Below are 26,369 nucleotides of genomic sequence, written 5' to 3' on the forward strand. Positions count from 1 at the left end.
TATTATGTAATAGCCTCATAGTATCACTAAATAGCAAATCTGAACTTTGAAAATAGATGCTGTCAGAATATTATGACTATGATAGTAATCCCTTTGATAAATTGTAGGAGGGAATATGCAAAAGCTCTTATGAACTTTAGATCTCATTTTGAACATATGGGCTTAAGACAGAGTATTTTAATTAGTGGTGATAAGGTAAAGGTATTTGCAAATTGTGATAGTATAGTATGGCTAATAATCTTGGTTGGGTGACACTAATTGCCTGAATTTGAAATATTTTTGCCTATAAGTTATATCTAGTTGTAGACTGGGCGTGGTGGCGCGTGCCTGTAATCCCAACTCTTGGGAGGGGCTATCAACAGGCAGATCGCTATGAGTCCTATCTAGTAGTGAGACCCTGAACATCCTGTAGACCCTTCCCTAAAATACAAAAAAAAAAAAAAGTTATATCTAGTTGTGGAATATGAGAGGGAATTAAATTGCATGGACTTTGTATTTTGATCCCCAAACCCCATTAGACATGCTGAAATATACAAAATAGATGGTAAGGACAAGATGAGCGATTGACTTCTAATTTCATTTATAGTATAAGAAAATTCCAAATATTAGTAAAGAATATTTTATGTGTATAAAGATATCTCTGTATGAAGGTCTGATGTTTTAGATTATTTTGGTTGAAATAAAGTGTTTGATGCTCCATATTGGTATCTGAAATTTTAAGAAATATAAACCCTAAAGCATTTTATAATTTTAATTATCTACAAAAATTTTCACAACATAAAGGAATGTTCTTATAGGAATTTTTTTAATTAATATTTGATTCTAGGAAAATCTTCCTGTGACAGAGGATTACTTTGTAAAACTTCAAGTTAAAGCTTGTGCTCTGAGCCAGATAAATACAAAGGTATTGTGTTTTTTGTTTTGTTTCATTTTGTTTTATGTATTTAGTACAGGGCCTACAGGGACTCACTGCACAGATCAGACAGTGATCCTTCTGTTTTCAGCCTCCCAAGTGCTGGGATTATAGGTGTGCACCACCACACCGTCTGGTATTGGTTTTTTATAATAAAAGCCAAAAGTTAAATGAAAGTTTCAAATATAATAACTGATTCGTGAGTGCCAAGAAATTATTATCCTAAGATGAAATCAACAGGACAGGGCTGGCAAGATAGCTCAGTGGATTAAGCACCTGCTTAGGCAAGTGCAGGGACCAGGTACCACATGCCACGCCAGCCCCACCAGCAAGCAGGTCCAGACATGGTGGTACACATAATCCCAATGTTGGAGAGGCTAAAAATAGGAGGATCATTATAAGTTTGAGCTGCATAGTGATGAGACCCTATACCAAATACATTAAAAAATAAAAGGGCCAGGAAGATAGCTCAGTGGCATATGTGTCTGCTTTGCAAGGACAAGGTCCCAAGTTCAATCCTTGGTACTGCAAAAAAAGAAAGAAAAAAAGAAAAGGAAAAGAAAAATGACAGAAAAATAATATACATTTGTATATTTCTACATTAAGATTATTAATTGATTGGATAACATTTTATATTATTAAAATATTTTATAAACTGCTTTGCAAAAAAAAAAAAACTGCTTTGCAAAATGGTAAGAACTTATAATTACTAAGGCCTGTGAAGGAATAGGTCACCTTTCTATATATGATAAAAATAGAGGCTAGAAACCAAATCAATTAAGTTATTAACCATCAATTCTATAGATAATTCTAATTAATGTCTTTAGATATGGCTTATACTCTATTTCTGTCTGTCCATCTTGTCAGTCTCTCTGTTTCTCTTCTCCTGTCTTTGCTCATAAATAGGTATCTTGATCTTTCACCATCCCACAATAATCTGTCATTATTGACCATACAAATATATGAAAATTCTAAAAATAGAACACTATCATTAAATATGCCGTGATAGAGCCAGGGAGATAGCTCAACAGATTAAGCACCTGCTTAGGCAAGCACAGAGGCTGGGGTTCAGTCCCTTCCACCACATAGCTCACTGGCCCCACCCCTGGGCGTGCTGAGCCTACGACCAAGCCCAGGCATGGTGACGTACGCTTATAATTAATCCCAGCACTGAAAACAGGAGAATCACTACAAGTCCAAGCTATGTAGTGAGATCCTGCACAAAATTTTTTTTCAAAAAAAGTGTCATAAGTAGAACATTTACTCCATTGTTTCCATTGTTTACTAGACCCTAAACTTAATTAGATTATAATGTTAACACAGTTTCTATAAAAATTTCTGAGTTTACTTTGCCCTTTATGGGTGATTTGAATAATAATGCATGTGGCTAAATCCTGTGTATCAACTGACTTCCCAGCAAAATTTGATTGCCTTCCCTCCACATAAAACTGTTTCATAAAGGGCTGAGGAGATGGCTCAGTGGAATAAGCGCTTCCCTGGCAAGCGCAAGGGCCTGAGTTCAATCCTCAGTTCTGGGAAAAAAAAAAAAAAAAAAAAAAAACTGTTTCATAGTTATTTGCTTTCTTTTAATTCCAAAAATTGAATTATATTCACTTTTGCTGTGGTTTGATTTTTTTACTCTCATTTTTTCATGTATGAGAAGTCCTGGGTTTATTCTTGACAGTAATGTGCTAACACCCTTTGTTATGAGTTAGCTTCTGGCAGAAATGAAGATGGAAAAGGATTTCTTTCCTGTTGGGAGAGAAGTAGCTGGAGTAGTACTAGATGGTAAGTTTATAGAAGTAAATATTTATTTTGTAAGGTAAAAGAAATTAAGTCATTTACTAGTACTTAAAATTATATATTTTTTCTTCAAATATAAATTACTTTTATAGAATGTCAGAACATCATTTTTAAAAATTAAAAAATAGGTTTTAACTGGTATATTTGCTGATTACAGTTCAGTGAGTACTCAGGCACATACTTAAATTCATACATGATTCTGTACTAAGTAGAATGGTCAGCATTATCCTTTAGATGATGTTCACAAACCAGTATGATTACTTATATAAGTTAATTTTGGGTCAAAATTTATAGAATTATCAGTAACAACATCACATTAAATTTTAAAACATTAGAGGCTGACCAGATAGCTCAGCAGACTAAAGAGCCTGCTTAGGTAGAGCACAGCAGCCAAGGTTTGATCCCGGATGTGCTGTGCCAGCCCTACCCCAGGGCGAGCTGAGATGGCATTTAGACTGGGCATGGTGATGCATGCCTGTAATCCCAGCACTTGGGAGACTGAAAACAGGATCACTATGAGTCTGATCTACGTAGTAAGACCCTGCAGACCCTGTACCACATACATACATACATACATACATACATACATACACACACACACACACAAATTTTAAAACATTACCTAAAATTGAGCATTTAAAAGTTAAACATTCTGGGCCAGGGAGATGGCTCAGTGGAATAAGCGCTTTCCTGGCAAATGCAAGGGCCTGAGTTCAATCCCCAGTTCTGCAAAAAACAAAAAAAAAGGTAGAACAATCTAAAAGTTAAACATTCTGACGTATATGAGTTGAATCCAAGGGTGAGGTATCTATGCTGGAAATGTTTATGTTTGAGTTCTCCACAGGTAGATTACATTCAGAATAATAAAATTAAGATGTCCTTCCCAAAGAATAAGTACAAACATAACCTTTCAGGATACCACCTAAGGGATCATTGAAAGAAAAGGCAAGCAGAAGAATCCAAAAAGGGGTCAGAGCACTCACATTCACCAGAAATGGCTCACTAGCAGAAAAGAAAAAAATAAAGTAGATTGAAAGCTGAAAGTATTGGGCAGGAACGGTACAGCAGGAATCCCTGGAAGAACCGAACTGCAGAAGGAGAAGCACTGAGTTAGATACTCACTGAATACCAACATGAGATTTTGCTGACAAAGGCCACTTGCAGATTACTTCACCCTCATAAAACAAGAAGAATATGAAATCCAGGATTTTATGAACTTAATATGTTCTAGTAAAAACATATTTGAAAGGGAAAAATAATACTTTGTGGGCCTATTGAGAATATTAAATGTGTGAACATAGTCAAGTGTAGGGTACAAGTACATACTTAACAGTTTTTTTTCTCCCATTTCTTCTTGTAACTTCAAAATATTTCAGTGAATTTACTTATGCTAGAAGCTTATTGTCTACATATTCAGAGGAAAAGTAACTATTTTTGTGGAGTTCCAAAACTTTCTAGGTGCCAAGCTGAATTTATTTACCAAGCAAAGTATTTTATGTATGACTCTCTTTTTGCAGCTAAAATAATGATATGAGTTTGCCAGGGGGTGGGTTGGAGTGGAGTAAAAAAACAACATAATCATAGTTTTGTGAATCTTTTTATTTGTTTTAAAAGTAAAATAAAAAATTGAATTCAGTGACCTTATAATAGTAACTTAATTGTGTCCACTCTTTAGTTGGAAGCAAGGTATCATTCTTTCAACCAGATGATGAAGTAGTTGGTAAGTTATAGTTCACACTATTTCCAGCCATCTGTTTTACTGGCATCTCTTCTTTTGTTTCTCTATAATTATTAGAGTTCATTATGATCTTGCTTCATATAAAAGTACCTCCCTGGAATGAGGATGTAGCTCAGTGTAGAGCACTTGCCTAGCATGCTTGAAGCCCTGGATCTAATTCCCAGCACCATAAAACAAAGAAACAGAAAATGTTTTGGTCACTCTTAAATGTTCATTGATGGACAAAATGGAGAGTTTGATCCCAATTAGCAGAACGTCTCGAGCTTGTCAATTATTTGGCTATAAAATAATTATAGATTAAAAAGAATAATAACCATAGTGGCTGTAGTGCTTTCCTGGCTGGTTCTGCATCAGAAGCCAGACTGATGTCTTCAGAGAATAGAGAAGTCCAGTGCTAGAAGACTGTCTGACTGGGGCCTGCGGGATCTGTGTCCACACTGACTAAAGCCTACCAAGCTCCCTCAGTGATCTTGTAAAACTAAAAACTGATTTAAAACATTTAATATATTGGGGTTTTTTAAATTCATAATTTATGAGGTCATATTTTGCATAGATTTTTTTGTATTTGTACATAGACAGTCGTACAAACATATATACAGTATGACTATCCCCAGTTCTGCAAAAAAAAAGAAAAAGTACGACTATCATGATATTCTTTGAAATTCTCATATGTTTTATTCTGTATCTTCATGAAAAATGTTTAGTCTTACGATATGTTGAAGCCACTAAAGAAGAGATTTATACATGCATGAGGCCCTGGATTCATTCTTCAGTACTGGGGGGGGGGGGGGGGGGGAGCAGGATTTGTAAGGTTTTCGTCAGTATTGTACAGGATTGCCTTAGACTCAATTATTTTCCTGGACAATTGATAAATGGTGAGAGGGTTTCTACCCAGGACGTCAGTGGCATTCTGTATTACTAAAGATTTTTTGGTGAGAGGCAAAAAGGAAAAGAATGTGGGGGACATAGTAGGCGATGAATATAATCAAAATTGCAATCTCCCTAAAGAGTGCGTGAAACTAGAGAGAACAGGCTATGTGGGGTGATGGGATGGGGGTTGTTACAGTATGTTACGTGTGTGTATAAGTGTCCAAAATGAAACCCATGCATCTGCATAAGCAGTATGCTCTTAATAGAAAATGTAGAGGAAAAAAGAAATGGTGCAGTTGTCAGTGTCCATGTTAGAAAATGTGTGGTCCACTTCCAGATTGCTGAAGTCTTCTTTTCCCCAGTAGTAATTACTGGAACCTTTTTTAATTGTACTGAACAAAATTACACGAATATGTCTTATTAAGAGTGAATTCATTGGGGCCAGCCAGATAGCTCAGCAGACTAAAGCACCTGCTTAGGCAAGCTTAGGTAATCACAGAGGCATGCTGTGCCAGCCCTGCCCCCAGGGAATGCTGAGCCAGCCAGAGTCCTGGCCTAGTGGTGCGCTCCTATAATCCCAGCTCTGGGGAGGCTGAAAGCAGAAAGATCACCATGAGTCTGAGCTGCATAGTAGGACCCTCATACCTATAATCTCAGCACTTGGGAAGCTGACGCAGGAGGATCACTGCAAGTTCAAGATCAGTCTGAGGTACAAAGTGAGTTCTAGACCAACCTGAACCACATAACAAAACTCTGTCTCAAAAAAAGACCAAAAAAAAAAAAGAATTTATTTGTTTGGTTCTCTTTAATTTCTTGTTTCAATTTTTAGGGATTTTGCCTCTGGATTCTGAAGACCCAGGACTTTGTGAAGTTGTAAGAGTACATGAGCATTACTTGGGTATGTGACTGTTTACTCTTTGGGAGCTTTAGGTCAGTAAGATATGGTATAACTACTGGCTAGTCATGACTATCGTAAATAAATGTTGGCTGGTCATGTGGCTATTTCTAGCATGTAACTGTTCATGAAATTCATATTGGCACTAAACATAGATCTTGGAGTTTTAACAGTATGGCTATGGTAAGAAATTTTTGCACAAAATTTTCTATTTAGGATCTAAAATGATCAGAACCTTTGAGTTACTTATTTTTGTTGTGGTTATTTGAATATAGTCCATTCTGGTCTTAATGGCTTTCAATTTGCTCTGTAGCTGAAGCTGAACTTGAATTTGTGATCCTCTTGCCTCAACATTTTTAGTGCTAGGATTATATATGCCACCATACCCAGCTGCTCTTGGTTGTTGTTGTTGCCTTTTTTTTCTCTCTTCAATGCTAGAGCTAGAACCCTAGGCCTCACACATGCCAGGCAAGCATTCCACCTCTATGCTCTACCATTCTTTTTTTTTTTTTTTCAGCACTGAGGATTGAACCCAGGGCCTTTATACTTGGCTGCAGCCCAAATTCAAGGTTTTTTGTTTTGGTTTTTTTTTGGTTGGTTTGTTTGTTTTTTATAATTTTGAAACAAGGTCTTGCTGGGCTGAAACTTGCAACCCTCTTGCCTCAGCCTCCCAGTGGTAGAATTATAGGCATGAGCCACCATGCTTGACACACTTGGTTAACTGAAACAAAAATAAACAAAATCTAGGCAGTATATATAGAGTGTGATAGAAAAGAATTAAACTGTGTTTGGTTTCCATTGCTAACATCTAATATATTTTGACAAGTATTCATTTGTAATTTTTCCCTTACTATTTTACATTATAAATATTTCAGCTTTAATTAGCAATTGTGGCATATGCCTGTAATCTTACCATTCAGGAGGCTGAGGCGGGAGCATCCCCATGAATTTGAGGATAGCCTGGGCTACCCAGTGAATTCACATTCAGCCTAAACTATATAGGGAGGCCCTGTCTCAGAAAAAGAAATTTGAAAAATAACATACACTCAGTAGACACATTCCATGATACTATAGTAAAAAGATACCCCATTACCTGAGTAACTAGAAAAAAGCAAATTATGACCCTTTAGAACCTGAATGTGGGGATGGGCACCTATAGTACCGGCTGCTGAAGAGGCTGAGGAAGGAGATTGACTTAAACTCAGGAGTTCAGAGTCAATCTAGGCAACATAGTGATACCCATTGTCTAAGTTTTTGTTCTGAAACTATGTAGTAATACTGTCATGTACGTGTACACATGAGATTGACAAACATTGAAGTTATATTATACCAAGTACTGGCAAGGACATGAGCCAGTGAAACATTGCGCAATAAGAATCTAAGTGATCCTAGGATTTAGGACTGCCAGTGAAAAACTAAAGCTATGTCCTACTTACTTGGTATATTCTTAAATATCTGTACCCCACATAGTTTTGCTACACTGACTCACCATTCTAAGACCACACAGTTTTTACTTAAGTGAGCAGTGTTTTGAATCTTTTTATAAAATGCCTAATTAATCTTCCTTTCCTCATAGGGCAGTGGTGGTGAACCTTTAGCATGCAGAAGGTTATTTGTATCATTGAAAGCTGTAAACCAGGAGTGGTGGTGCACACTTGTAATCACAGCACTTGGGAGGCTGAGGCAAGAGGATTGTTCCAAGTTAAGATCAGCTTGGGCTACAAAGTGAGCTCAAAGCTAACCTGAACTGCATAGTGAGATCCTATCTCAAAAAGACAAAAAATAGGGCTGGGCAGATAGCTCAGCAAATTAAAGCACCTGCTTAGGCAGAGGCAGGGACCAGGACCAGGGTCTGATCACAGGTATGCTATGCTAGTCCCACCCCTGGGGTGTGCTGAAACAGGGAATGAGACTGGGCGTGGTGATGTGTGCCTGTAATAGCAGCAATTGCAAGGCTGAAAACAGGATGATCATTACAATTCCGATGTTTAGTGAGACCCTGAAGATCCTGTACTAAATACGTTGTCTTTTTAGAAAGGGCAAAAAATAATAAAGCTATAAAAGGTTTAATATGCCAGTTTTACTTCAAATAGAAAGCGCATGGAGCAGTGTTGGAGAGGTGGCTCAGTGGTCTAAAGCACCTACTTAGAACAAGCTTGGCAAAGCACAGGGACCGCAGTTCGATCCCCCAGCACCACATGCCAGCCAGCCCCGCCCCCTGGTGGGCTGAGATGGACACACACACACTAAATGTAAAAAAAAAATTATAAAAAAAAAAGCACATGGAGGCAATTGTTATTTCTAGTCTAAATTTTCTCCCTAAAATGTATACAGTACTAGTGGCTGTAATTTAAAGCAACAACTATCAAATGATGCTGAGACCTAAAAAAAAGAGAACAGTGTTTTTAACACTGTACATTGGTACACTTCATTGTGTACCAATGGAGAAAAATATCAGGAGCCACTAAATTATTTTCCTAAATCTAAGGACGACAGTTAAAAATAATTTTGCAGCTAAATTAGCCTTGCAGTTTTCACAGGAGAGAAGTTCAGAATGAAATTGTATTTAGGGGCCTGGGAGGTAGCTCAGGTCCTGAGTTCGATCCCTGTTACCAGCAAAAAAAAAAAGAAAAAAGAATGAAATTATATTTAATTTACAGCAACTTAAAAAACTTGCTTTTTAGAAAAATCCTTATCTGAAAATTCGCCCTTATGAAAGTTCTAAAATGGGGAATTTTTATTCTCATAAAGTGTGATTAACTTAAAAAAAAAACAAACTAGGTGATCACTAATGTGTTAGGAAATACTTAACATTATCTAGGAAATGAGATAGTACATATACCCCAGATATGCCAATTCTCCCGATAGGTACCCTACAGAAACTTGATGTGTACCAGAAGGTGAGACAGGAATTCACTGCAACGCGGTTTAGGTAGTGAAGGAAACTGGAAATGGTCCAAATGTTCATCTGCTGGAGAAGGGCCAAGTAAAGATAATAGCATGAATTCTACATAGTCTTGACAATGATGAAATGAATGCCATTCATGTCAACACAGAGGAGTCTCACAAACAAAGAGAATTTAGAAGCAAATTGCAGCCCCGGGGGTAGGGGCTGCGTGCCTATAAGCCCAGCACTCAAGAGTTTGAGACAGGAAAATGGTCATGAGTTTCAGGCCGGCCTCACCTACAAGGTAAGACCCTGTCTCAAAACAAAAACAAAAGTAGGGTACAGCCAGGCATGCCACAAATGCCTGTAATCCCAGCACTCAGAGACTGAGGCAGGATTGCAAATATGATCCTCACCTGGGCAATTTAGAGAGACACTGTCTTTATAAAAATGTTTTAGAAAGGAAGTGGGTATAGTTCAGTGCAAAGGCCCTGGGTTCAACTGCTACAAAAAATTTAAAAGCCACTTGCAGTTAGGCATGGCAGTACATGCCTATAACCCCAGCACTCTGGAAGGCTGGGCAGGAGGATTGCAAGTTCAAGCTCAGCCCAGATTCTTTAACAAGACCCTATCTGAAATTAAAAACTAAAAACGTTCAAAGATATAATTTCAGACATATAGTATTAAGGAGAGAAAGAAGAGAGTACAAAGTTAGGTGGAGGGGCCAAGGAGATGACTCAGTAGAATAAGCACTTGCCTGGCAAGCACAAGAGCCTGAGTTCAATCCCCGGTTCTGGAAAAAAAAAAAAAAAAAGTTAGGTGGGGGTTACTTTGGTAGATGGGCAAGGAGGATGTGGTCAGAATAGTGGCACATCGGGACTGTGGTGGTACAGCCAGTATTTCTGGGGGTTGGGGTGGCTGGAATTGAACTCAGGGTCTTGTGCTCACCAGGCAGGTGTTGTGCCATTGAGCTGTATCCCCGGCCCATGTCTCTTATGCTATGACTTACTCTCTTGCTGTTCACACTATTTCTGCAGGTCAAAGCATATTGATATGTGTTCTTAAACTATTTTTTTTACAAGTTTGCTTAAATGCCTTAAATGATAAAATCTCTAATCGTACCTTTTGGAGACAGAAACTAATTTGTATTTGGACTTCCAAAACCAGTAAATTTATACAGTTGAACCCATACAGTAATCCCAGTAAACTAGGTTAGCAAGGACTAAGATTTCATTTCTAAAGTAATAAATTATTAAGTCATATTTATATTAATGCTACCATTGTACTTAAAATTTTCAAGTAATTGTATTTTTTCAATTAATTTTTAAAAGACTTTTCCAGAAATCTGAAACCTATGCTTATTTAGATAAATAGTCTAGATACAGAGCCAAGTATGTGTCTTTTGAAAGATGAAGATTTCTTTCCAATACTATGCAGTGGAAATCTCTGATCCATAGCTCTAGTAAGATTGTACAGTTTGGAAAGTGGTCTAGAGATTCCTCATGTGGCCCTCACTACCCTGTTGCTTTGAGAACTTTGTGAATATGAAATGAGATGAATCTTTTAGTTTGGACTCCCAGGCTTCGGTCTTTACTAAGTAATTGAAACTGCTATAGAAAGTGAGCTGTAGTGGCCCAGTGCCTGCCTGGCAAGCAGATCCTGAGTTTGATTCCCAGTACCGAAAAAAAAAAAAGAAAGAAAGAAGGAAGGATGGAAGGAAGGAATGAAAAAAGGAAGGAAGGAAGGAAACAATAAACAAGGCCCATTCCTTCAGGTATTACTAAATAGTGGAGAATTATAATACAGACCATAAGAAGCAGAACAAATTAGAATAGCAATATACTGAAAGTTTAAACTAACAGGCAAACCATACAAGTGACCTTTTATTTTCCCAATTATTTGTAAATCAAAAGGGTGGGTTATAATTTACCAGAGTATTCTTTGAGAAATAAAACTTAATGCACTGTTTCTTCAAAAGAAGTACTTTAAGAAAGAACACTAAAAAAGAAAGAAAGAAAGAACACTGACAGTGTGACCTTATGCAAGCACCGCGGCGTTCTGACTGTCTCTCTGGGAGTGCACTCACTTGCACAACTTCTGCATTCTCCCTGCAGTACCAGCATTTCGTGAAAAAGGGGAATAACTTCCATGTGTTTTGTGAACCTTTGCAAGAAAAAATTTTATTTTACCAGAACTCTTGAGTTTCTGTTAATTCTTTACCTGGCAATTATTGACAAAGCTGAGTGCTCAGTCCCCTTCAACCCAAATAAGTCTTGTTCTTTCACCAAACTGAGGAACAAGGTTCTAGGCAACCTCCCAAAATGTGTTATTTCTCTTGCACAATATTGATGACACAGTTTAAAAATTGCCTACTTCTAGCTGTTTTCTACTTTCAGTTGTTAAGCCCTTCTGTCAAACGGTATTTTTCATTCAAAATTTGACACACATCTCAGTGCTATTTTTTATTTCGGACCTACATAAGAAAGAAATTATTAGGTCATAATTCATTTTGAAATTATAACTTTTAGCATTGATACAATTATTATTGATCCACACATGGCTGTCTTTTATTTACTTTTTATAACATAATGAATACCCATTGACTACCTAACACAAAAGCAAGGATTTTAACCCACATTAACCATACAATTTTAGAATCTTTGATTTTTTTTTTGTTTTTTTGTTTTTGAGACAAGATCTCATTAAGTAAGCCACTCTGGTCTTGAACTCAAGGCAATCTTCCTGCCTCAGCCTCCCAAATGCCGGGATTATCGGTGTGCACTACCACACCTGGACGGATCTTTGAAAGCTTAAACCTAGTTTTATTGCCATTAGTGTTTAGGACTGCATGATTGATAATGTGATAAAAAGTAATAGGCTCAACTCTTAAGATGGAAATGCTTCCCCGAGAGGCCACATAAACAAGTTATACTGAAGTGGAGCATGAAGGTCTTAGAGTAGATATAGGCTTTAGAGTCATACATTCATCTTATTTGCTCTATGGCTATTTGCCTGACTAGTATGAAAGATACTTAAAGGGTGTGAATAAACAGCCTACTGGGGACATTCATAGACATTCATGTGGAAGGCTCTGTACATGGGCACTTCCAACTGTGGAGTTGGGGGCAGCCACCCTTCTAGCATGTGGATGAGTTCTTGCTCACCTTCCTGCACGTTTCCATGTTAACCTGGCAAGACTCCCTCATCCCCTTTCCTTTTGGATGTTTTCAAATGTGCCTTGTAATTCCAAAGGCATGAGTAAAACATGGGCCATCATGTAGAGATGTGACTAGACAGAAAAGACATTACCTCATGCTAAAAGACCAGTTAAAGAAACTCAGCGAGGCCTCTGTTGAGAACCATCTTGGCCTCTCTTTGCAGCATTTTTTGCACCCATCGATGGGGCCAGAACCTCATGAAATGGAGGTCTTATGATCTACTTTCAGATAAGGTATATCAGAATGTTTTTATGGGCAGGCCAGCTCCAAGGGAAAAAGGCCAGAAAAGATGATGCTATTTTTTTCTTTTCCCTCTGACTTGTCTTAGAGAAGTGAATTTCTAGTTTCCATAGCCTTCACCAGGGAAAAAAAGGAACAGGTAAAGGAGGGCAAAAGAAAGACAGTGAAACAGAGAGAAAGGCGCAAAGAGACAGACTGCTTTTCAAGGCTAAAGAACCCCACTTTTTTTTTTCTTGAGACAGGGTCTCACTGTACAATTCAGGCTGGCTCTGAGCTCACTCTGTAGGCCAGTCTGGTCTTAAACTTCCAGCGATCCTCCTGCCTTAGTGCTGGGATTACAGGCTTGCGCCAGCACACCTGGCACAACCTTTTAAAGAAATCAAATGAAACAAAATGATAGTAAGAAACGCTTCTGTGTCCACCTGATAGGAAAAAATGAATAAACCTACTATGGAGAATTGACAAAGGCTTTTACAAAACAGCACTGGACACTACAAATTGATACAAGTACTCTGAAAGTATGTAGTTAAGGTACAGATAATACACTGACACCTGGAATTCCTAGTCCAAAGTATCTCAGTGAAAATTCTGCAAGAAAATCATTATACAAGAACAGTCTTAGTGGCATTGTGTATAACTCCCAAAAACTAAAGGCAGTGCAGATGTTCATCAGCTGGAGAAAGGTAACCAAACAAAGGTGGTTAACCATAAGACAACAGAAAGGAATGCCCAAGTGGTGGTGCACAGTTGTAATCCTAGCCCTCTGGGAGGTTGAAGCAGGAGGATCACAAGTTCAAGGCCAGCCTCATCAATTTAACAATGTAGACTTTGTCTCAAAAATAATAAAAAAGGACAGGATGTAACTCAGGACAGTGGCCCAGGATTCAAATCCCAGCACCACCAAAAATTAATGAATAAATAGAAGCACCACATGAGCCTTCCACATGGAAGGAAACAAAAAGGTTAAGATAGAAAAGAAGGTGTGGGCCGGGGACATGGCTCAGTAGAATAAGCGCTTCCCTGGCAGTCGTAAGGGCCTGAGTTCAATCCCTGGTTCTGCCAAAAAAGAAAAAACCCATAAGATATGGTTCTATTTTGATAAAGTTCAAAACTAGGCAAAATTAAATGATACTGTTTAGGAATGCATACTGGAGTGAGGAACTACAGATGAGACAGTCAGTGTGGGGCGACCTCTAGTGGAGAGAGAGGAGGCTGCTGACAGCACAGTTGCATATGATTTAGTATGAATCCCTTCTGGGGATATAGCTCAGCAGGCATAAGTGCCTGCCTGCCTGACAAGCGCAAGGTCCTGAGTTCAATCCCTGGTACCACCAAAAATAAATAAAAAGTTTCAGGTAGTATGATTCCCTTGGCTTTAGATGTCAGTGTCCAGGCTCCTACAAATCCTGTTCCAGATTTCAGGGGTAAGCGTCCAGCGTCAGGGCTTGTTCCTTTGTTTTTGCTTTTGCTATATTGGGGCAAAGATTTTTTTAAAAGATTATTTACTTTGAGTCTGTCTCTTCCAGTGTCACTGAGTTGCCCAGACTGAGCTCAGACTTTTTTTGGGGGGCGGAGTGTTGAGACAGGGTCTTACTATGTAGTTCATGTTGAATCCACCATGTAGCCCAGGCTGCCCTTGAACTCTGTGATCCTCCTGCCTTAGCCTCCCAAGTGCTGAGATTTTGAGTGTGGTCCACACACCTGGCTACATTTATTCTTGTGCTTTATGTTTCCCGTGTTTTGGGCATGTGTTCTATTTCACAATAAAGAGTTTGAGAAATATACTCTCTTTGGTTCCTTTCTTGAGAATTGATTATGCTCATACTTGGGGAATACTTTAAAACAGAAATTGTAAAACAGGTAAGAGATAATGGGCAGGGCCTGTGGTAGCAGACAGAAATTAATCTAGGTAGCAGATTTACTAATGGGACTTGCTAATGGGTTGTTTCTTCTCTCTTTATGGTAGTTCATAAACCAGAAAAGGTCACATGGACAGAAGCAGCTGGAACCATTCGGGATGGAGTAAGAGCCTATACAGCTCTACACTACCTTTCTCATCTCTCTTCTGGAAAATCAGTGCTGATCATGGATGGAGCAAGTGTAGGTGCCACTGATTTTGTAAGAAATAGAACAACATATGTAAATGTAGGGAACTTAGAAATCATCCGTCTGCCAGTTCCTTGCCAGCACACTATTAACTGGTTTCTTTACCAATTTCTCATTTTGTTATAAAAAGTTTTCATGTTAGCTTTTTTTTTTATTATTTTATTTATTTTTTATATTTTAGGGAAGGGTCTACAGGGTGTTTAGGTTCTCACTACTAGATGGGACTCGTAGTGATCCACCTGTTTACAGTCTCCCAAGAGCTGGGATTACAGGCACGTGCCACCACGTCCAGTCTCAATTGCCATCTCAGTGCTCCACAGGGGCAGGGCTGGTGCGGCAGGCCTGGGGAACGAACCCCCCGGCCCCGGCGCCTGCTTGCAGGTGCTTTAATCCACTGAGCTATTTGGCCAGCCCAGTTTTTATTAAAAATAGGATCCAGGCTGAACTGAAACTTGAAATTCTCCTGCCTCAGCTTCCCAAGTAGCTAAGATTACAGGCCTATGCCACTGTGCGTGGCTATTTGCTAATTACCTTGAGTCTTCCAGCACACTAAAGAGCAGACTAGCATCTGCCCTTCCCCACCCCCCACCCCCCCAGTGCTGAGGACCAAATCTAAAATCCCTGCATATGTTAAGCAAGCACCTTGTCAGTAGGCTGCACTCTAATTGAAGCCACTGTTATTCATTCCTGTTAAAAGTCTGAATAGCTTATCAGTGTTTGAATTCGTACTTTACAATTCCTTGACAGTTTGGTGTCTAATCCCATATTTATGTAGGTAAAGTGTTGTCATTTTATAGGTGGGTCACACACAGGGTCAAAATTTACTAATTTAAACATATTGTATTCATCATCCAAGAAAATAGTTGAAGACATGCATAGTGGGACACACCTTTGATCTCAGCTGCTCAGGAAGCTGAGCCAAGAGGATCGCAAGTTCAAGGTCAGTCTGGCAACTTAGATCCTGTCTCCAAATAAAAAATAAAGCCTGGGGATATAGCATTTCAAAAATTTAAAGACACTAAAATAGTACATTAACATATATATATTTTAATAGTTTCAAATTTTGACATGAAGTTTTGGTTTTTCTACCTGGTTATTAATGAAAATACTTTCCCCTCTACTTTTCTTTGGAAAAAAAGCAAAACTATCTTCAGCATTGTCTTCTGCCTGATGTCCAGCATGAAGAAAATACTGTTGCCTTGTGCTTACCCCAGGGGTCTCAGGAATGGGAGCCTCAAACTGGCCTGCTGTCTTAGAAGTAGCTAGACTCCTGCAGGGGCTTTATCATGAGCCATGCCAGCAGCAGGACGGGCCCACTTTTCTCTTGCTGGCCATGACCTAATATGGCTCTGTGTCTTTGACACGTGTAACTTTACCCCCACTCCTGAAGAATATATTTCTACCACTAAATTTGCTAGTAATTTTTTGGTTATTTTATTGCATAGTATTTTAAGATATATTATAGTCGTGTATGTGCATATATATGTATATATGTGTATATATTTTTTTTTATTTTTATTTATTTTTTTTTTTGAGACAGGGTCTCACCATGTAATTCAGATCTGCCTTAAACTTACTATGTAGCCTAGGCTGTCCTCAAACTTCTCAGCAAGCCTCGTGGCTCTGCCCGCCAAGTGCTGGGATTACCCCTCTACCACCATGTCCAGTGAAAATGACACTTTGTTAAACAGCTTGTAGAGTTAAGTAAATACAGACAGCCTCTGCTGTGTGTGTGTTAAAATCTCTTGCATATTGTTTCCACACAGGCATTCGGCACAATAGCCATTCAGTTAGCACACCACAGAGGAGCCAGAGTGATCTCAACAGCATGCAGCCTAGAGGACAAGCAGTACCTTGAAAGATTTAGGCCTCCTATAGGTGGGTAACATTCCTCAGCCCAGATTTTAGGATGTGGCATTTTATAAGGAAATAAAAAACTGCATTGGTCGAAGTACAAAATGCCAAATGAGTCGCATTTTAAACATGCTTAGTAGCTGTGTTGAATCCGAATTTACTTAAGGATAATTATTTCAGTGTTTTTAAACCTACATCTTTCTGTTGTGTTTTTCTTTGTCTCACTGTTACAGCTGCCCCAGGTTTACATTAAGAAAAGTTTAACAAAATTTAGCAATACCTGTTGCTTCTTTGGTTTCAGTGAATAAAATCAATATATTTCTGCATCTCTTGGTATGTTTCTCAGCTTCTTTTACCCACTAAAGTAGTCTACTTTCTGTGGTATATTGGGAAGGCAGATGATCCTTGTTCACGAAAACACAAGTCAGATGGTTTCAGATGAGCAGTACACAGTAAAGGCCGTTGACAAGATTAAGCCTCTCCAAACAGCAGTCAATACAGCGAGGAAGAGAGAAAAAAGAGACTAAGAGAAAAATGAAAAGGAGTAGAGGGACTAACAGATGCAGAACAATGGGAAGGATGATCAGAGCATACATAAATGGAGGGCAGGCAGGAAGGAAATAATATTGATTGAAGTAATGTGGGTTTTGCTCAAGTGCTCAGCAGCATGAGGCTGGACAACCAGGAGTAGCTTCTCAGAATCTAACTAGCTGCCAAAGAAAGAGTGGAATGATATTTGAACCCTGACCTACCTAACACTGAGATCCCTGTACCATTGTGGCCTTCTGTATCTGACTGAGATAACCCAAGAAAAATGGAAGGAAGGTAATACAAGGGCTAAGAATGTGAAAAGAGAAAAACAAAGAAACTTCAAAATAAGAAATGGAGGGCTGGCCTTGAAGGTCAGTGGCAGAGCACTTGCCCAACATGTGTGGGGCTTTGGGTTCAATCCCCAGCACCACAACAAGAAAAGAGAGAAAATAGAATGGAGAGAGAGCCAAAATGGGAGGGGAAAGGCAAAATTCCTTATGAGTTCTGCCCTTCCTGGGTTGCTTCAATATTCTTTCCCTTTTGTCTTCTTACCCTCGTCCCTCCCACACCCCACGTTCCTGCTGGACTACCTTTCTAATCTGAACATCTCTTTGAGGAATTCTTCTCAACAAGGTGTTAAGTGATACAAAAATGGAGTTATATACATTTAAAAATAAATGAGAAAAACTATAAACCTGTCATTGTTAACTTCAATTGCTAGTTTTAGTCCTATTTGTATTGTCCTTTTATTAATATAATTCATTTTTCTTTTAATTAACAACTGCGTAAGCCAGGCACAGTGGTGTACACTCATAATCCCAGCACTCAAGAGGCTGAGGCAGGAGGATTGCCCTGAGTTCATGGCTATCCTGGACTACATAGTAAGATCCTATCCAAAAACACCGAAGGGGGGAAAAAATGACCAGTAAAAATTAATTTCACCAGCAGCTAAAAATATAAAAATAATCTTTTTTTTTTTTTTCTTCCTTTGCCTTCAGAATTTTTCTCCCTTCTGGGGAGCAAGAAAAGAGATAGGAGATTTCTATAACTAAGAAAAGATAAAACATCTAGTAGATACCATATTGCATAAATAATATTTTGGTATTTTTACCACTAAAGAGTATATTTAGGAGGCTAAATAAATGTAAGAAACTGTTGGACTTGCCACTTCATGGTATGTACGACATTACATGTACCTCGCTATTCGCAGACGTTTGGCTCTGGCGGCATTTCCTGCAACTGCAGAGGTCTTTGGCATAGCACACTAGCCTTGGGCCTCCTTGCCCAAAAATGCTCATGTTTTAACTTTGTTGACTATCCAGTCCCTTTTTTTAGATCAATCCAATGAAAAAAAAATATAATTAGAATTGACTTTTCCCATTTAAATTTAGTAATTGTTTGTACTACTTAATTCAGTTCAGAGAATAGATACCTGCGTGGTTTCCATTACCCTTTTCCCTGATTTATTTGTGTTGGTCACATACAGAACAGTGTGCCTGCCTGACTTCCTGCCTTTTCCAGCTCGAGTGATCGATATCTCTGCTGGGAAAGTCCACATTGCTGAGAGCTGTCTGGAAGAAACAGGTGGCCTGGGAGTTGATATTGTGCTAGATGCTGGAGGTGGGTACCTGTGACATATGTGGGTCATCTGTGTAACTTTTTTAGTTTGATGAGTTTCAGAAAACTAACTAAGAAATAACTTCATGCATTGGTTGAACTGGATGTTTAATTTGGGGATTTTTTTGCAGTACCGGGGATTGAACTCGGGACCTTGCACTTGCCACACAGACATGTATGACCCTGAGCTATCTCCTTGGCCCTAAGACTTTATTTTTATGTGGAGTTTGCTTTTTGTTTTTGTAGTATTGGTTACTGAGCTCAGGACTTCATGTATGCTAGGCAGGTGTTACTGCTAAACTATATCTATCGCCTGAGGCTTTGTTTTAACTAAACATGCTTCTGTTTAAATTGAACTATCTTGACTTTATTCCCAATGTGATTCCTGTCTCATTGGAAGAGAGGCTATGATTGTGTTTTAAAGCAGAAGCCTTAGAGCCAGGTATGGTGCTGCATGCCAGTAGTCCCAGCACTTGGAGACTGAGACAGGAGGATCCAGGAGAATTGGATTCTAGGCAACATAAGCAAGTTCAAGGCCAGTTTGAATTACACAGTGAGACCCTGACTCAAAAATAAATAAGCCTGACATACACCTTTATGTTTAAATAATAAATGACAAATATCTATAAAAAACTGAAAATGCACTTTGCTCAGCTATTCCCAGATGTTTACTGACCATTACTTTTTGCTGACCTTTACTTTTTCCATGTGTGGTTGCCTGTTTATTGCTTGTTTGGCTTCTGTGGTCCCTACATACAAAGGTTTGTTCTATTTTCCCTTTCTTGAACTTTTTTAGTTGAACCAATATCTACTTAATAACATCTAATCTGTATACACTTCAGTGGTGCTGTATTTCTAAAGGATAAGTGCAACCAGCCTGCAAAGTGCTTCTGTTTATACTTTGTTTTGAACACATCCCTGGCCATCGTGGATGTTCCTTTTATAAGAAAAATGCACAGTCTTCTAGGACGCATCTGTAAGCCAAACACTCTGAGAGGCTGAAGCAAGAGCCCCAGAAGCTCAAGCCCAGGCGAGGCAGTTTCATTACTTAGAAGACCCTGTCTCAAATATAAAAGATTTCTTTTAAAGAAAGGCTTAGGGAGTTGGGCATGATAGTGCACACCTGCAATCATAGCATGTGGGAGGCTGAGACAGGAGGAACGCTGTGAGTTAGAGGCCAGCCTTAACTACATAATGAGGCTATCAGTAAATAAATAAATGTATATATACATGCATACATAACTTAAGATATGGCTTAGTGTGAAGGGATCAGTCTACAGTACCTAAAATAAACATATTTGAAATTAACTCAAAAACCTTTCAGAAGAATAAGTATATACTTCATTGACATTTTATCAAATGTGTATTTCAGTAATTACATCAAAGTCTTAACTACTTTAAGTCTATGTTTTAATCAGAAAGCAACTCCTTCCACTGTATTAAGCTATATTGTTATAATTAACATTTAAAACATAATTATATATTTCATATTACCATGCTTCCTTTCCAAATAAAAGTAGGTCTTATTTCATTTTTAAATACAGGAAAAATTTTATGGCCAATTTTATTGCAAAAAGTATAGTTTAAGGTATTTAAATCCACTGCATGTTGCTTTTGAGAAAAATGCTTTTGTGTTCCTATCTTAGAAAGTAAGAACTTACTTGAATAAATTTTGTTGAGTTATTATAAAATACATTTCTTTTCTCTTTTTTAACTCTGTACTTATAAGTGAGATTATATAATAAAGATGATGAAGCACCAGTAAAATTACAGCTACTACCACATAAGCATGATATCATCACACTTCTTGGTGTTGGAGGCCACTGGGTAACAACAGAAGAAAACCTTCAGGTATTACCAGAAACTATAAAGCATTACTAATGCACTAAAGGAATATAATTCACAGAAAATAAAGCCTAAGTCTTATTTGAGGCAAGGTCTGGCTCAATTAGTATAAACCCATAATTAAACCCTATTTTTAAAGAAATGTAGCCTGTTTTGGTATTAGGTTTATGTTGATCAAAATGTTGAAATATTACCTAGCAAGAGAATTCACCCAGTTAGAATGGATTACAATTTTATGGGGAAGATAAAAAATAGTGACTTCTGGGCCAGGAAGATAGCTCAGCGGCATAAGTGCCTTCCTGGCAGGCCCAAGGTCCGGAGTTTGATCCCCAGTACCAAAAAAAAAAAAAAGACTTCTGAATTTTTAAATTCTATTTCAAATTATTTTTTTTCTAGATAATAAATATTATTGACATATACTTAAAATATTTTTTACAACATTGTTGCAATTTCCTAGTTACTAAAATTTAATTTTTACATCTGTGTACAGATAAGTTAATTCCCAAAGGTATACTTTACAACAATTGTATTTAAGTAGTTATGGCATAGTTGTTATGCAGATGCTGTATTACTTATACTTCAGTATTCATGGACTTTGAGCACATTCAGGAAGGTGGCTGGAGAGTAAAGCGGCAGGAGCTACACTGATCACGCCCAGCCTAATCATGAGTTCTGCGTTGACCCTGTCTCCACCCTACCCTCACACCTTGCTGGCTGAGGGTTCTGGGCTGTGAAATAGAAAACTTAGTGTAGGTGTGCTGATTTTTTTGTGTGACTTGAACATTAACTTGTATAGAAAATTGTATGGCTCGAGATACCAAGCATCCTCCTGCTATCTAACTCCCAGTAATTAATTGGTCTGTCTTTGTTCTATTGAAGTTGGATCCTCCAGATAGCCATTGCCTTTTCCTCAAGGGAGCAACGGTGGCTTTCCTAAATGATGAAGTTTGGAATTTGTCAAACATACAGCAGGGAAAATATCTTTATATCCTTTTTTTCTGACTGAGTTTCTAATTTGAAATGTATCATGTACTGTACTCCTAAATTCTTTCATTATGATGAGAAATTACAATTCACTGCTCATTTTCCTTGCTCATGCCAGTGTTCCAGGTGCCTTGCAGGTGTTCATTTAAACATGAAAACGACCCTAGAAGACACAAAGGAAGAACTTAAAAGCATAGAGGGGTTAACATTCCCAGGGACAGAACTAGCAAGTGCAAGAGCTAGAGTCACACTCAGGTGTTCTCCTTTCTTCCCGAGTAAGACATAAACCAAAAGTGAAAGGTTTTGTTTTGTTTTTAACCTGACTCCCACACATTCTTCTCAAAAGGTTGAACATTTAGCCCCATAGTGGTCCCAGTGCACAAAACATTTCAGCACGCTGATCTGAAGCAAAGAGTTGGATTTTACAAATACCAGTGCTAAGAAATCATCAAATGAGGATGTATCTGTACTTTTTACTTTTCATTTTTTTAATTTGTTAACTCAGGGTGTCAACCTGATCTATATCTCTAGTCCTTTTTATTTTGTATTTTAAGATAGGGTCCTGTTGAATTGCCCGGGCTGGCCTCAAACTTGCAGTCCTCCTACCTCAACTAACCCAGTAGCTAGGATTACAGACATGTACCCATGTCCAGCTATATCTGATTTATTTTGGGGGTTTTGTGTAAATTTGTTTGTTTTATGAGACAAAGTGTTACTATACAGTTCAGGCTGCCCTTGAAACTCACTGACCTCAGGCTACAGTGGATCCTCCTACCTCAGCCTCCCATACAGCTGTGTGCTACCACTCCCAGCTCTCTATATCTGATTTTTTTTTTTTTTTTTTTTTCCTTGCAGTACCGGGGATTAAACTCAGGACCCTATGCTTGCCAGGCAAGCACTTATTCTACTGAGCTATCTCCCTGGCCCTCTATATCTTTTAAAAAGAGAAATCAACAGGCATGGTAGTATACCCCTGTTAGTCCCACTGAGGCAGGAGGATCACAAGTTTGGGCCCAACTAGCAATTTAATGGAGTTAGTAAGACCTTGTCACAAAATAATAAAAAAATTTTAAAGAGCTAAGGATGTAGCTCAGGGCAGAGGCACTGGGTTTATTCCCCATACTAAAAGAGAAGTCATTCAGAGACAAATCTAGTAAATGAAGCCAAGTAACTGCAGGTTTGATAAAAGTAATGAAAATAAAGGTTTTCCTATGAGAATATGAAAGCAGTTCCACAAAGTCCAAAATTCTCTAGAGCAGGATCAACTTAAGAATTCCTGTTTGCCAGGTGTGGTAGTGCACATCTGTAGTCCAAGCACTTGGGAGGCTGAGGCAGGAGGATTGCCACAACTTCTAGGCCAGCCTGGACTAAATAGCAAGTTCAAGGACAGCCTGAACTTCATAGTGAGAGCCTGTCTCCAAAACTAAAATAAATGAAAATAAAGGAGTAATATGCCATTAGTATATTGTATGTGGATTGCATGTGTTATGTTTTAAGAGATTTCAAAGCTTCTTTAGTGTGAATCTACTGAATTCTGATTAAATCTTTACCTACTAAAATTTTTACTTCATTTTTTAAAGCTTTAAATGTCCAACAACATTGTAAGTATCTGGGAAAACATGGGATACTAACACTAAGAGAGCACTATGTGGCTATTACAAGTAACATTAATTGGCGTGTTTTGAATCTTACATGTTAGAATCAAGGCTGACTGCATTCTGTGTGTTCTCAGACCACCTCTATCCATGAGATGACTTTAAACTGTGTGACAAATCCCTTGACCAGACTGAAGCATGACATTTTTATATGAAATAATGATATAAATTAACATAAAATAATTTCAAAGTAAGAAATACATTCCATATACAAACAGCCCCTGACTTTAATGATGGCTCTTAGGATTCTTCAAATTTACAGTGTCACCAAAGCAGTGTGCTTTTGAAGCAGTAGGAAATGTACTTTTGGATTTAGATCTTTTCCTGAGTTAGCAGACACCCTCGTGTAGCAACAGCACAGTGTACTGGACTCCTGTGCTCCTTCCAGTGCTGGGCAGCAAGCATACCTGCTGCTCCCAGTCAGCCACAGAATCAGGAGAAACCCTCTGTGCTCTGTGGTACATGGTGTTGCTGAAAGAGGGAGTTTGCTAAGTAGGTTACTCAGTGTGCTCCCTTGTGTGCTCACTTTATTGTTTGGGTTTTTTGGTTTTATTATTTTATTTTGTTTTGTTGTGCATGTGTGATACTGGGGATTGAACCTGGGGCCTTCACACTGAGCTGTGTCCCCAGCCCTGATTTTATCTAGGAACACCAGGGTCTCACTAAGTTCCCAAGGTTGGGCTTGACCTTGCAGTCTTGCCTCAGCCTCCTGGCGTATACTGCCACCCCTGGCTTCAGTGTACTTCTGTTTGGTTGGTTGGCTGGTTTTCTGAAACGTGTGCCACCATCTCCCGCCCTGCCATATACTTTGGATTTGGAATATGTTCAATTTTCAACAGATTCAACGGTACATAATCTCATAAGTCACGGAGCATTTGTACACATGCATACACAGAAGACAGTTTCATTAATGAAGTATAAAAAGAGCTTGCAGAGATTGGAAACAGAGTTAGATCTTTTGCAATTTAAAGTACCAATTTTTTTTCTTAATTTTTATATTTTCATTGCTCATAATATATACAGTTACTAACTTGTGCAAATTTTGAGCATGCCAGCAACCTGATTAATCTATAAATGTATATGTCCTAGAGTATTAAATATTATCCATAGTGCAGAAATGAACGTGTACTATTCCATTACCATCCACTGGGTACCAGTGATCATCCCTCGGGCACTAGGCTTTCTGATCTCATCACCTGTTCTTAGTTCAGGCTGTTACTCCACTAGTCATTTGACATCATTTCGCTGTCTTAGACATGATTGCTTACAGAATTTTTGTAACACTTAGCATTTCTTATAGTGCAGAACTTTGAGAAAATGAGAAAGTGATTGGCCTACTGTCTTTTACTTATTGAATGGTTTTATTTAATCCTTTCTCCTTTTATATTGCCCCCTTAACAATCTTTCCAGCTACGCATTTTAAAAGATGTGATGGAGAAGTTATCAGCTGGTGTATTTAGGTATGCTAAAGTAATCAAGTTGTTTTAATTTGCTTTTCTGTTCTCTGGGAAATATACTGGGCACTTCATTTTTGCTTCAGCTTTTACAGGATACCTTTGGCCTCCACACTTTATTTAGGTTCAGTGGTGGCCAGCCTTCAGCATGCATGCAGCAGGCTGTTTGTTGTATTGAGAGCTGTAAAAGGTTCCCCATCACTGGGTTAGATGCTCTTGCACTTCGCAGAGCACATCTGGTGGTAAACCGGTAAATCCTAAGATGGGCCTGTGCGTTTTCCTTCTATGCCATCTTCACCTCAGCCTTTACTCATCATCATCCCTCCCAAAACAACTGGAAATGATCCATGGCTTGAAGTGAAGGACAAGTTATGTTAATTTTTGTTTGAATCAGATGGTTTACCACTAAACAATAGGGAGGGGATTTTTTTCCTTGAGAATTTAACTGCTTTTAACTATAGAAACACTAACGGACAAGTTTTTGTGAATCATTAATTACATAACCACTGTAGCAACTATGAACAGCCATCCTCTGTGTTCTTTTCATCTGTGATTACATCTGACATTTTTAATAATTTTTCTTCTTCAGACCTCAGTTGGATGAACCCATCCCACTGTACGAAGCCAAAGTTTCCATGGAAGTTGTTCAGAAAAATCAAGGAAGAAAAAAGCAAGTTGTTCTTTTTTAATATATTTTTATTTCTTAGACCTCAATTGGAAGACCAGTATTGTAAGCTCAAGTTTTCTTGAACATTGAGAAAAAAAGTCAAGGAAGAAAAAAAGCAAGTTATCCCATTTTTAAGCATGTTTCCTTGTTAAGACAAGATGTTCAGTTATTTGATATATTTGGAGAATTTTTGATTATGCAACTGATGGAGAGAATTCTATAATTAATGTCTGAAGGGAATATTCAGAGAGCCTTTTCAGTTATTCTATACATTTTGCCACTGTTATAAAATTCTTGTTGTGAAGAATGCTACTACTTTCAGCAAAACCCACAGTATTCCATTGATAAATCTGTTACAGGCCTGTGCTGTAAATGTACTGTCAAGGTAATGTTACTAATCTTTTATGAATCTATTCTTAATATCATTCCTTAACAAGACTCTGCAGTCATAATTCAAGTATTTGAATAGATTTTCAGGTCTCAAAGGATTTAGTCCATAGGCATTTAATTTTGTTTTCCATATTCACTCTTAAGTTTCTCCAGGAACAAACAAGCTTGTGACAGCTGCGAACATTCGCATAGGGGTCTAAGCTGGCCAAGCCTGGGAAGGGGGATGGCAGGATTGTTGGGAGGCTGCATTGGAGTGTGCTTATTTCCTGAGCTCCCTTTTGGGCACCGAGTTGGGATACGCCCCTTTCTCCACCTCTCGAAGTTGCCTCTGCTGTCTGAAAGTTACCCAATAGGCAGTCAATCACCTCAAGTGTGACATTTGCTTTTTATCCAGGCGCCACACTGGGGGCTGATCACATCCCCATTGCAGACTTAGGCAGCCTTCACTCGTTTCGGTGCCCTGCAAAAAAAGTGTCCACTGGTGCCGGACCTCGTACTTCCCAGCGTCTTTACACCTTGCGACCTGAGGCCACCAACAGCCCAGCAGGGAGGCCTGAGGGCTGCCTTCTGGGAGTAGCGCCAGGGCGTAGCCTCGCAGGCGATCCTGCGCACGCGCCGCTGCAACTCAGCTGCGGGGCGGGACCTCCGGCGGGCGTCCCGTCCCCGCCTACCTTGAGTCCGTGTGGGGGGCGGAGCCAGCGT

At 38.7% G+C, this 26,369-nt stretch overlaps 1 protein-coding gene across 4 annotated transcripts in view; it reads left to right on the plus strand.

Annotated features, from left to right (window-relative positions):
- Cryzl1 (crystallin zeta like 1) overlaps positions 1–26,069 on the plus strand; it is a 38,704-nt gene extending 12,635 nt beyond the window's left edge. For 2 of the 4 annotated variants that reach the window (XM_023705578.1, XM_023705579.1), the window contains exons 3-13: positions 827–904; positions 2,629–2,701; positions 4,392–4,436; positions 6,154–6,222; positions 14,531–14,664; positions 16,437–16,548; positions 18,577–18,675; positions 20,402–20,523; positions 21,397–21,502; positions 24,571–24,616; positions 25,200–26,069. In XM_023705578.1, coding sequence (XP_023561346.1) covers positions 827–904; positions 2,629–2,701; positions 4,392–4,436; positions 6,154–6,222; positions 14,531–14,664; positions 16,437–16,548; positions 18,577–18,675; positions 20,402–20,523; positions 21,397–21,502; positions 24,571–24,616; positions 25,200–25,299 — 984 coding nt within the window. In that variant the 3' untranslated portion in view covers positions 25,300–26,069. Of the gene's footprint in view, positions 1–826; positions 905–2,628; positions 2,702–4,391; positions 4,437–6,153; positions 6,223–14,530; positions 14,665–16,436; positions 16,549–18,576; positions 18,676–20,401; positions 20,524–21,396; positions 21,503–24,566; positions 24,617–25,199 lie in introns of all 4 variants that reach the window. The other 2 variants (XM_023705582.1, XM_023705580.1) reach the window with 2 other exon arrangements.
- The last annotated feature ends 300 nt before the right edge of the window (positions 26,070–26,369 follow it).

This window comes from Octodon degus, unplaced genomic scaffold, assembly GCF_000260255.1.
Source record: "Octodon degus isolate 3935 unplaced genomic scaffold, OctDeg1.0 scaffold00225, whole genome shotgun sequence".
NCBI lineage: Eukaryota > Metazoa > Chordata > Mammalia > Rodentia > Octodontidae > Octodon > Octodon degus.